The sequence below is a fragment of the Vanacampus margaritifer genome, chromosome 9 (genome assembly GCF_051991255.1).
Source record: "Vanacampus margaritifer isolate UIUO_Vmar chromosome 9, RoL_Vmar_1.0, whole genome shotgun sequence".
Taxonomy (NCBI): domain Eukaryota; kingdom Metazoa; phylum Chordata; class Actinopteri; order Syngnathiformes; family Syngnathidae; genus Vanacampus; species Vanacampus margaritifer.
In genome coordinates this window covers 10,418,764-10,431,467 of record NC_135440.1, presented here as the reverse complement: position 1 = coordinate 10,431,467, position 12,704 = coordinate 10,418,764, and the positions used below count along the sequence as shown (strand labels likewise).

The 12,704-nt window shown below is 39.1% G+C and overlaps 1 protein-coding gene across 1 annotated transcript in view; it reads right to left on the bottom strand.

The window, feature by feature from the left end:
* Positions 1–12,096, bottom strand: part of LOC144058130 (IgGFc-binding protein-like) — a 30,079-nt gene extending 17,983 nt beyond the window's left edge. Inside the window, exons 1-13 of the mRNA XM_077576397.1 lie at positions 12,044–12,096; positions 10,072–10,122; positions 8,653–8,804; positions 7,837–8,495; positions 6,149–6,582; positions 5,882–6,045; positions 5,538–5,714; positions 5,200–5,425; positions 3,243–3,488; positions 3,062–3,163; positions 1,458–1,605; positions 544–664; positions 126–455 (exon numbers count right to left, since the gene is read on the bottom strand). Coding sequence (XP_077432523.1) covers positions 126–455; positions 544–664; positions 1,458–1,605; positions 3,062–3,163; positions 3,243–3,488; positions 5,200–5,425; positions 5,538–5,714; positions 5,882–6,045; positions 6,149–6,582; positions 7,837–8,495; positions 8,653–8,804; positions 10,072–10,120 — 2,808 coding nt within the window. The 5' untranslated portion in view covers positions 10,121–10,122; positions 12,044–12,096. The remainder of the gene's footprint in view (positions 1–125; positions 456–543; positions 665–1,457; positions 1,606–3,061; positions 3,164–3,242; positions 3,489–5,199; positions 5,426–5,537; positions 5,715–5,881; positions 6,046–6,148; positions 6,583–7,836; positions 8,496–8,652; positions 8,805–10,071; positions 10,123–12,043) is intronic.
* Between the last annotated feature and the right edge of the window lie 608 nt (positions 12,097–12,704).

The window sequence follows — 12,704 nt, the reverse complement described above, 5'->3', positions numbered from 1 at the left end:
CAAGTGTTGTAAAATGGTGTTACATTTTTAGCCCACAGCACATTTTCAGCATGCATGGCTACATTTCACTGTCTGGAGAAATGACAAATAGTAAAAAATAAAAAAATAGAAATGCAAATGCTTACCAGTATTTTGCCTGGGTCGGCGCGACTCATGCCAACCGTGTAGCCAAGCACAGTAAGAGAGACGGACTTGGTGTACGAGACTCGCTTATTGCGTCCTCTGTTCTCATTTTGGACAAGCACCTGGAATGGGAGCAGGCCCTGCTTTGAACTCTCACTGTGTTGCGATAAAACATACGTGCAAGTGCCCTGGAAATCAAATCGCCGATTGTCAAAGCTTCTGTAGTGGGGGTCTCCAGCAGCCTGGCATGTGGCATAGGAGACTGGGTAGCAGTCTCTTACGCCCTCTTTCAAGCCACAGTGCTCGTTCTTCTTGCAGGTAACTGATGAGCACTTCGGAAGAGAAAACAAACAAAGAAAACATAAATGAACAAGATAAACAAGTCATGTAAATGACATGTATATCAGCACATAATAATACCTCGACTTTGCCGCTGTGGCACTGACACTTAGTCGTGCAAGTGCTGTCTGCCCAGAAAGTGGTGTCTGATGGGTAATATTTGCCCTGATGCTGGCAGCCACAGCTTGACTGAGGAACACATCTGACGGAAAAACAAAGAAGCGTTTGATCATTCCTGGACTTACGAGTTGAATTTGTTCGATCACCAAGCCATAATTGAATTTATATACACTATATATACACTTAACTCATTCACTGCCATTGACGGCTATAGACGTAAAAAATTCTATTAGTTTAACTTTTTTTTTCACTTTTATTAACAAGAGTATGAAAACCTATGGGGAAAAATATTGTACATTTAGAACAGATACACAATTTGTGATTATTCGTGAGTTAACTAGTGAAGTCATGCAATTAATTACAATTAAAAATTGTAATCGCCTGACGCCCCTAATTTTTAATAATCTTTTCTTTTCTTTTTTTTAATCGCGTCAGGTGATTAATTTTTTTTAACTGTAATTAATTGCATGACTTTGCATGATTAATTACAAATTTTATATCTGTTCAAAATGTACAACACAGTTTTTTCCTAGTTTTTTATATTCTTGTTAGAAAAGTGGGGAAAATGTTAAACTAATAGAAATAGTTCAAATGAATTTTTGACGTCTATAGCCGTCAATGGCAGTGAATGAGTTAATATTACCCATTGATATGAATTGAAATGAATCTGTTACAGCATTACCCCATAAAAAAAAATCTAAATTTGGCGATTGTGAGCTGTTTGTCCTGTTCAACAGACAGCTGAAATAGCTCGGAAACTAAAAAGTCAAAAAAAGCACTCAAAGTCAAGACACCGCTGTTTTAATACAGTGAATGTGGCTGTGTGTGTCAAAGCTCCTGATGCCTGTGGAACCTGCACGGCATTCTCATGTTACCTGTCTCCATTAAGCACGAGTCCTGCATCGCACTGGCATCCTTCCTCACAGGGCGCAGAACACTGCTTTTCATTGTCTGTGGAGCCACAGGAAGCAGGGCACGCCGAGCCACATGCCTCGTAATGGCTGCCCGTTGGACAGGAAAGAGCTGGCAAGAGAAGAATGCAGGTCAACATTTTAGTCTAGTCTGAGTCAGGATGATGATTTTACCCCTGAATATTTTTTTTGTCAGCAGATAATGTTGATCATTTCAAATTGGAAAACTATTTTACATAAAATCTTCTCTCATCATTTTGATGAAAAACAACTTGACACACACAATTACAGTATGTCAACAAGTGGCTACTATGGCTCCATGCTACAAGCTAGTAAGTTAGCCAGCATTAGATAGTCGTCGGATTGGCATTATTGTTGAAACGTTATAGCCGTTTAATGTTACGTTGCAACTATAATATATATTTTTGAACCTTTCACTGTGAACCCATCTCTTGCCTGTCCCATGTGTTTGTGCATGTTGCACTCACTAGCTGCAGATTTGTGTCACATGAGTGTCACAGTGATGGATTAGCAAAAACAAGATTTTACAAAATCATAATTTTCATCTCGTTTTTGTTCATGAACTAAAATGTCCATAGATTTTAGTCCAGTTTTTATTAAGCAAAATACATTTTTGTCTCGTCCTTATTAGTCGATGAAAATAGTCCCAGTTATTGTTTATTAATGAGGGATTTAGTCCAGTCTAGTCTAGTTTTAGTGCGGTGAAAAATGTGTGTTTAGTTTTCGTTGACGAAATTAACACTAGATCATTCCTAACGTTCAGCCTTTAAAGTTGTTGTATCTTGAGTTAATGATGCACTTAATCTATAGTAATTTCATAGTGATTAGCAGCTTTTTGAAGTTAAGAATATATTTTAAGATTTAGTTAAAAAGATTGTAAAAGCATTGATTTGTTTCTTGTGTTAAAGTGGATCTGTATTAAATTCTTTCTACCACTAGGTGGTGGTAGTGTTTGCTATTGAACATTCCTGTGCGTCTGACACAGACACGGAGAAAAAGATTCACTTGTTGCGCATATTTAGAACAGCAAAGGCTCTGAAATGCACTTGATGGGTTGTAGTAGTAGAAGTATAAAATATTTTTTACCGGATGTTTCCTCCTACGTCAATTTGAAAGATATTAGCGAATATAGCAAAAATTACCCTCATATTTACGGGTTGTTCTAATCTAGCCAATTGCATGTCACGTGATCACGTGTCGTAGAGCCAATCACAGGCTGGGATGTACGGGACCGTGAGAAATGCTTCATACGATTGGCGGAGCCAGGATACATTGACGGCTGATTTTTCTTCCAGGTCAAGTATTTTAATCGTTTACATACATTTAAAAACAAAAGTAACGACCTTGTTTTGAAAATATATCTAGTAAAAAGTACAGATATTCATGTTAAAATGTAACGGATAAAAGTAAAAAGTAGGCTAACAAATAAATACTCAGGATAGTACAAAGTACTGATATAAACTACTCAAGTAAAGTATTTATACTATGTTACTTCCCATCTCTGCAATTAGCCCCCACATTTGTTCAATAATTACACCGTGACTTACGGCAATTAGTGACCATTCTCCACTCAGGATTGACCTTCACTCCCTCTGACAGGCAGGCATCATTATAACTCTTCAGGTTATCACAGAGAAGCTGTCTCGCACCTGCAAGGCCACACAATCAAATCAACATATTTTTGTGGAAAAGAGCACATAGTGATTCGACTGTGCGGACTACGCTTACCCTTATTGATGCAGACATCGTAGACACAGTTGTCTTGGTATAACGACGGGTTGACCACTTTGTGGCAGGATGCAAACGGTCCATCTGCCTGTGTTAGTATCCCACATCGTTTAGGGTGGCGGTAGTATTCCTGTTTGTCAGGTGAACATGTGGGGCAGCGGCCACCGCAATTGTCATGACAGAACAGGTCAGGATCTTTTATTTTCCACTGCTGGATCATCTTCAGCACAGCCGAGAGATGAGACCCTGCAAAATTGTAAGGAGATTGATCATTTTTCAATTGTTTTTTTAAATTTTGTCTGTCAAAGAGTTCTTAATTTTCTGTTGCAGTAGTATGACAATGCGTTTTATTTTTATTGTCTATATCCACAATAAAATAAGACACTAACCAGGCTAAAATGGATGGAATGGAAGATATTTTTAGGGATCATGGAAAAACAAATATTGCATGTTTAATTATGGTGTGTTTAAGTAATAGTGTGTTTGATCCTGAAATTGCTTTGTTGCCATTCTTGGTCAAGTCTCTCTTAGAAAAGAGATCTAAATAAATAAGACAAGTCAAAAATGTTCTTTACAATATTATGCTCTATGAGCCCCCACTAGTCTTAACACAATATTCTAATTAATATTGCATTTGTGCAATATAAGTTAAGCAGCAAAATCCACCCATTTTTATCCATCTCAGGGGGCGGCCATTTTACTACTTGCTGTCCAATAAAAATGACATCACAGTTGTTCAGGGCTCGGGTAAATGACCAATCACAACTCACCTGTTTTCTGAGTTTGGTCATGTGACGTTCACAAGCGGAGTTGTGAACTTGCAATTGGTCGTTAACTGAGCCCTGATGAGCAACTGTGATGTCATTGAAATGTAATTTCAGTCATAAGTGTCAAAATGGTACAGTATTAATTAATCAGAATGCTGTGTTTAGACTAGTGGCTCCGCAAACAACATATTATTGTAAAGAAAAAATTGGACTTGACTTCCACTTTATGTGAAATAAAATCAATATTTGGCTTTAATGAAGCTCGATAATTGATTGATTGTAATAACTTGCACAGGTCATTAATCCAATGAGGTGATCATGTAACTAAAATAATAACTAGTGCAACTATCCAACATGCCAGTTAAAAAATAAACCTATTGAATAATTTCATATTTATACCACTTAAACAATTTCACCAATTTTATTTGGACATTCCAACATGAATTAACTCATTCACTGCCATTGACGGCTATAGACGTAAAAAAAACATTTTTTTTTCCACTTTTGTATGAAAACCTAGAAAAAAATTATTTTGTACATTTAGAACAGATATAAAATTTGTGATTAATCTTGAGTTAACTGGTGAAGTCATGTGATTAATTACAATTTTAAAAAAAATTAATCGCCTGAAAGAAAAGGAAAGATTATTAAAAACTAGAGGCTTCAGACGATAATTTTTTTTAATTGTAATTAATCGTATGACTTCAATAGTTAACTCACGATTAATCACACATTTTATATCCGTTCTAAATGTACAATAAGAAAATTCTAGGTTGTCACACAAAGTTCAAATGAATTTTTGACGTCTATTGCCGTCAACGGCAGTGAATGAGTTAATTCCATGACATTATTATGAGTCGTTTTCAAATGATGACAACAAATTTGAGGACTATACTTCAATGAACACATCTTGACCTAAAGACTGTTGAAAGTTACGAGAATATTGCTCTTGTGTAAAGGAATTTTTATATGGGGGGGGGGGGGGGGACACTGCACACAGGCTACATATTAAGAAAATTTTAAAAAATAGATATATTTTTTTTACTGTCTTTTACTGTTATGTGTACATTTTAATTCCTTTTTCATGGCACACGTTTCCTCAGAACACCTATTTGAACACCCCCCCCCCAACCAGCACAAACGGGTGGGGCAGTGAGCCCCATCCTTAATGCAGAGTTGCCCCTGGTTACCTTTTGGCTCAGGCAGGTCATCTGTTTTGTCTCCATTGTAATTTCCACAGAGGCCTCCCAGGTGTTTATAGTATGATGATGGAACGGTGATGTAAAGCCTCATGTTCCAATCGTATTTCACAGTCAGACCAAAGTCAGTTCTGAGGACAGCATAGATTCCACTACGCTTCACAGAAATCCGCCCATCTAATAAAATGACCGGTAAGTACTGTAGTTCACCATTTACCTGAAATTAATCATGAAAACACCCACACTCACTTGGCCAGTACAGACATCAGAAGCCATGACTAGTGACAATTTTACATTAAAAATTGTTTACATTTGGATTAATGTATTACCTGGATGTGTTTTTTGTGCCTGCCAATGATAATTGTTTGCTCGTGAACAGTGACGGTCACAGTCCTCACGAAGGAAACCCGCTGATTACCTCGGTGGTCATTCTTGGTGGTCACAGTGAAAGGCGGAAGGCGCGGCGCCTTCTCTACAACTGTTGCCATAATGTAAGTGCAGGAACCCTGCAGGAAACATCCGCCACACTTAAATTTGACTGTAACGATTGCAAAATTACCACCACCGAGGCGACATTGGGATTTCAAAAAGAGATCTTAAAAACTGAACAATGAAATATAAAGTGGAAGAGAAAGATGCATACAGTCAATGCCTGGTAGCGTCCTAACTTTACCTGGAAGTCATAACGTCTGCCATCAAATGTCAAGTAGTGGGGGTCACCAAGGGCATGACAGGTTGCTGTGGACGAGTGCACACATCTTCCGTTCACACAGTGTTCCTTTTCTCTGCATTTGATATCTTCACAAGGATCCTTAGGTGGTGGAGGAAGAGGGTTTCCTACGACACACAAAGCCACAAGTACAGTACTCCATATCGAAATGTCTGAATTTTCTAGATAGATTTGGCCTGTATCTGTTTTTATGCTTGTATGCGTGTGCACCTGCAGAGCAAACTCCAGCAGTTCCGTACGCATGCCGAGATTTGCCACCATAGACGTAGACAGCCATACGTGCGTCACCTTCCACTGTCACATGACTCTTCTGCGTCCCCACAGCTACATTAGACCACACCCACTTTTGATCCGAAATGAAGTTATTCCACCGAGGCGATTGGCACCGTCCTTTCACACACACTTTCACACTTGACGAGCCCTCCCTCTCGGACAAAATGGCCACCGTGTTGGAGAATCCATCCACTGTCTCCACGGCCCAGTCAGTGGACAGCTTGCAGGTGGGGGTCACTGATATCAGAAACGGGTCATGTGGTTTATTGTTGCTAAGCAGGAGCACCATGACTTTCTTGTTGCTTTTGACAACTAGTGGATGGCTGTTGCTGAATTTCTGGAAGGTGACGAGTCCAGCTGTGTTGAGTGTCCTGTTGGTATAGAAGCCAGATACGATTTGAATAGAGCTGAAGAAGAAAAAACTACAGATAAAGAAATTATGTTAAGAACAACGTCATCCGGTTAAATCTTGCTCACTGGCTTCGTCCTAAAACGTTCAAGAAAAGTCAATAGTTTGTCAATCTTTTTTTGTTTTTTGGTGCGGGGGAGGGGAGCGTTTTGAAAAGAATGAGCATTGTCAATGAAACAATGGCATTGACTTTTGTTTTTGAGTGAGGCGTAATTAAACAACCCGCAGATTATCATTATAACTAACATGTATTCAGATCAAATGATCACAAGACGGTCCAACATTTAGTGAACAAACTCCAACTTAAAATGCTCAATATTTAGCTAACTTGGATTTATTCGGGAATAAAAACTACATTTAAGACACATGCAAATGAAGAAAACAAGATGGACATTACAGAAGTATTTAGATGTACTGTACAATGTATGAACATATTCGCAAAGGTGGCAACTCCAGGTCCAGAGAGTATAAACCCTGCCACAGTTTGGCTTTAGCTCCAGGCGCTAGCTAGCGAACTCCCAAGCTAGCTCCCCGGGTGCTTGGATACCTGTTAGGAAGCTAGCTAGCTAGCACAAGGGGCTAAAGACAAACTGTGGCAGGGGTTTTACTTTCTGGACCTGGATTTGCCGTTTCATCAATTCACTTTCTCTCCATTAGTCACTGAAAATTATGCTCCTGGGGGTATCACTTTTATCCAATTTTGATCTTAAGCGGGCCAGACCAGTATGTCCGTGGCCTAATAAGATAAGCTATATATAACAGGTCAAAATATTGTCTGTTTTTATTTTTTATGAAGGGGGGGTTACATTATGATTTTTATTTTTATTTTTTTACTATTATTATCTTATTGCAGAGTAGTGTTAAATTTCTTAACAAAAATCTGTACAAGATTTTTCCATTAAATCCTGACTAGCAGACAAATTTCAGAATGTCATTTAAGTGGTTGTGAAAGCGTCCTGCAGTGGACAAAATTAGCAAGAACAGTTCATTTTAGTGGAAAAACTGCAGTTTACATTCGATCCTCATGGGCCGTATGTTTGACACCCCTGGAGTAGAGGGTCTTCATTTAGAAAAAAGTAGTCAATTACCGACATCTTGTGGCCTCTATAGACAATTTTCAGGTTCACTAATTTTCAAAAATGTTGTGCAATAATTTACTGTAGTATATATAACAACGTTAGAAGTATGTAAAGAATTGTGCAATATTTAACTCAACTGTTTGTGCACTGAATGATGACCCCGGTGCAGTGTCAGCTCCGTATTGTCTTCAGCCGCGACGATCACCGCCCAGTTTGTGGCCTTACAACTTCCTGTCCTGGGCACCATGTAGTGTTTACCCAGACTGGCCACAGGGGGGAGCTGTTCATACACATGCTCGCATCCCGAACCCATTGACAGACACTGGTGACCCGCTAGGACCGCCACTGGCAATTTAGATTGAACGAGGCCCATCCAGTTGTTGTGACTCCGCACGAGGTAGGACGCAAAAGGTTCAAGGGTAAAGGTCACCGGCTTCCCACTTTTCCAACGGGCCCCACCTCGTAGCTGCACTTCGGCACGAGGTGAGATGGTGATGGTATTCGGGCTGTCGCCGTTAACAATAGCCAGGAGCTTGTCCATGCATTTTGTGCCTCCCTGCGGCGTGGCCACGATGTACTCAGTACCGAGCGCTGCTGTTGGAGAAACTACTGTTCCATCTCCTGTCTTGTGGCGCCGGTTGAAAGAAACCACTGAGATTTCAGCAGTGGATGAAATTCGAACTGCTGACTTGACATTGATCAGTTGCTGCTGCAGTTCGGCTCCGAGTGGAAGACAAACCCAACGGCTTTCACCCGCGGACAGGGTCAGCTTCTTGAAGTAGTTCACAGAAGCCACCTGCAGGTTGACATATGTTAATTTGTGAAAGAAGACTCAACACTACTTGAGTGTCAAATTACACCCACACATCCGGACGAAAGACAACATATTATAGTTGATGAAAAAACCTTTGTTTAGCACTGCCTACAGAAATATACTTCACAGTATTTCTGACCTGAATATGGACATCAGCGGCAGAGCCCATAGCTGTCAGAACCACTTGGAGTTTATGGTCATTTCCTGGAAAGAATCTCTGCCAGAAAGAATTCTGGAAGTTGGGAATAAATGTTGTGATGAACTCCTTTCCTGTCGAACACCCATGACAAACTGGAGAGGCACATGAGCGTTATTATGCAATTGCGACACATGTCAATGTTACTTGCTGCTTATATTAAAGCCCCAGTGTGTAGTCCTTAGTGCCATCTAGTGGTCAAAAAATAGCATTTAGAAGCACGCACACTACGCTGGCTCAGAGAGACCAGATTTCGCAAAAGTCCCACCAATTCTTATTTTGCGTCAGCAAGCGAGCATCTCGAGCAGCCGGAATTAGCCGGAGCAGCTAACAAGAACGGCTAGCGGGAGTTAGTCCGAGCGATAGGTTGGAGTGGCTAACAGGAGCGGCAAGTAGGGGTGTGAATTGCCTAGCACATGGCGATTCGATTCGTATCACGATTCATAGGTCACGATTCGATTCGATACCGATTAATCCTGATACTAATCAATTAATTGATTATTGCGAAAAAAAAATGTTTTACTCGAATTTGGAAAATATTAATCAGTAAACTTGCACATGTACACTGTAAGATTTGTATGAAAATGTATTTATATATCTGAAAATTCAGGCTTATAACTGAGACACTGCATTTAGCAAACAGGTTGCAGTCAGTTTCATGTTTGAACAGCACTGAAATAAAATATTAAGGCTTAATGTTCCATTAATATAACATTCTTACATGTGTGAATCCTAACCCTAAGTAAGACATTTTGTTGAATATTTCCATTTAAAAAATTGATGTTTAAAAATCGATTCGGCTGCATATCGAATCGATTCGAGAATTGCGCGCTGTAATATCTCGATATATTGCCAAATCGTTTTTTTCTAACACCCCTAGCGGCTAGCGTGAGTTAGCCGGAGCAATTGGCTGGGGGGGCTAGCAAGAGCGACTAGTGGGAGGAGCTAGTAAAAGCTTGCGAGTGCAATGCAGGAGGTGACAAGCAACGGGAGCTCGAATCACGGGAGTCAGTGACGACCACCTGCAGGCCCCAGCAGTGGTAGGTAAGCGGCGGTCCACCCATTGGGTCCAACACTCGATGCAAGCACCACCCGGGCTAACTACATTTGTGAAGTTTCCTTTGGGCATTTGTAGCAAGAAGATGGCGGCAAAACATGGCAGCTCTTGTAAACTGAGATTACAGACATGTAATATAATTAGTGATTACTAGACCCACGATTATATATATATATATATATATATATATATATATATATATATAAATGTTTATGCGATACATTTTATTTTTTCGGTTTTAAAATGAATACATTTTTAGTTCACCACTAGATGGCGCTAGGGATCACTGACTGTCCCTTTAATACCTGGAAATAGTGTCGCTGCAGCCAAACACATGAAAATATTTATTTCCATGGCTGAGAAGTGAAACAAGGAAATGGTCAGACATGCAAACATCAAGTACGATATAACAACTTTTAAAACAGGGCAAAAAAGTTAAGAGCGTTGGTTTACTAACGTTAAACAATGTTAACATTGTTATTCTTCCACTAGCTATCGATTGGCAGCAACTACAGCTGCTTGTGATGTGTTACTTCTTTCATAAACTTGTACTAGCTATTACAATACCAAATGCTAACTAGCTAAAGCTATAAATGATCACAAGTATAACTTGCAGGTATCCATAGTAACGATCACATTTCTTCCTTGCCAAACTAGCTGCAGTCGAATGAAAACATGTAGGGATAGTACTTTTCACTACTTAAGTTTGCCACAGGTTGCTTCCTCTTGCACATATATTTTTTCATATTGCAATATATTTACAGTGAGAGACCATATTTGGTAAATCAGCTAAAAAACAACATTGCACTACTTATGTTTTAACCACATAAAATGACAATAATAACATGTATGTGCAAAATAGTAGCTGTAAATAATTCATTTGTGTGTATACCTGGTAAATAACCTTTCCCGTGTATAAAGAGATTTGCGTCAAATATGAAAAAATCTGCAATTTTTTTGTAACTGATCTGTCTGCTTTTGTAAATTTTTCCCATTTTCCAACAGCACTTACAATTAACGCAACATAAGACATTTGTGGACGTTTTTGAGAGAGTAATGATTTAGCACACAGATATGCTCTATTTGGAGACTATCAAAAATATTATAATTGAATGAACTCAGGAAATAAGCAATTCTAAAAATGGCTCAATGTTGTGCAAGCATTTAGTAAGAAGTATTTGTCAGTTTCATTTGTCTTTTAAATTTGGCACAATCATGTAATACACAATACATACACGTTAGTGATAATTTTCTATATACTAATATTGTCAGAATAAGTTCATAGCAAGAAATACTGTATATGAAGAGCTCTTTTACAAAAGAAAAAACATTTACATCTGTAGAAAATATACCCAGACATGCAATTTTTTTTTACAAACAATTCATCTAGATAAAACAATCAATTGGCTCAGTCTGAACATAGTCAACAAAAAAAGAATTGAGTCGAATTAGAATACGCGACTGATATTTTTGAATGTATCTAGTTTTGGGAGAAAAAAACATCTCTTCATATGTGTGGATAGGATTGCTTTAACAATAACAAAGAAATAAGATACTGTGCTCAGGATTCAAATCCTTCTTACGGTTCACCATCACCACATATAGGAAAAGATGCATCATTACTATACCTGTAGCTGGCCATGTACTGCGTATCAGGAGAGGTGGAGGAGGGACACTTATATCAGGGACATCGCCAGGGAAAGACAGAGATGTGTACAGAAAAAAAACAACATGCCATTCAGGCGGAGTGAAAAGTATATTGAATAATGGTGTGTTATTGTTGCGCTATGGTTGGGAATAAAAGCAAAGGTGGCAAAACAGCAATACGCTTGGTTGACAGAGGCGTTCAACTGCACGGTAATAATAAAGTTGATTTAAGCATTATTTAACCAGTCAAGGTTGGCTAAGGTTGTATGCTGGCAGTAAGACCTCTCCTTGTAATTGGGAGGTAGCATTGACTAATCCTTGACTGATCGCCAGTCAACCAGAGCTGTCAACACAGATAATCATTTTATATTCAGTTCATCGTCCATGGATGTTTTTGGAGTCAGGGGGAAGCTGGAGTACCAGGATATTACATAACACACAATATGTTGGCTCCAGTTTTTAAGGACTGTATTCTGGCGGTAGTATAAGGTCAGTTTAGCATGTATGTGTGAAAGATCAAAAGGTGTTTCAAAATTTCACCTGTGGACACGTTTAAAGTTCCTACAGTCATTTTGTCCATAGAGTAACTTTGATGGTGTCCAACCCTCACATGAAACAAATTTGACTTACTACCGGCAATGTAGATCGGTCGTATAGGGACTGGATGACCCAAACACAGGGTCTGGTACCTCAAACTCCCAAAGAACCCCCAACAGTACTCTCCAAAGGACCTGGTCGAATGTCTTCTCCGAGTCCACAAAGCAAATTTAGACCTTTTGGGATGAACTCTCATGCATCCAATCAGGACCCTGTTGATGATGTAGAACTTATCAACAAAACATCTTACTCTAGATTAGCTTCTAAACCAAGATTGTCATCTAGAGGAGTCAAAAAATATCACAGGTGCTTCATGAAGCTACATTTGTCCGTATGTCCGTTTATATGTCTGGTTAGCTGTTTAGCTAGCTAGCACCTTTAAACCAAGAGTGCCATCTAGAGGAGTCAAAAAATATCACAGGTGCTTCATGAAGCTTCATTTGTCCGTATGTCTGTTTATCTGTCTGGTTAGCTGTTTAGTGTTCTTGTGTGCTGTTAGTACATCCCATTTGGGTAATTCATCCAGCCAGCTAAGCTTCTAATTACTTCATAACAATCATTTATTTATAACTATATATAATAGCACTATCGACCATCTAAAATGAATGGGAACGGTGTTTAGCAATAAACAGCGCTGACCGCACTCTGAAAACGTCAGCAGCAATGTAGGTTCTTAAAACAATATGCACTAAAG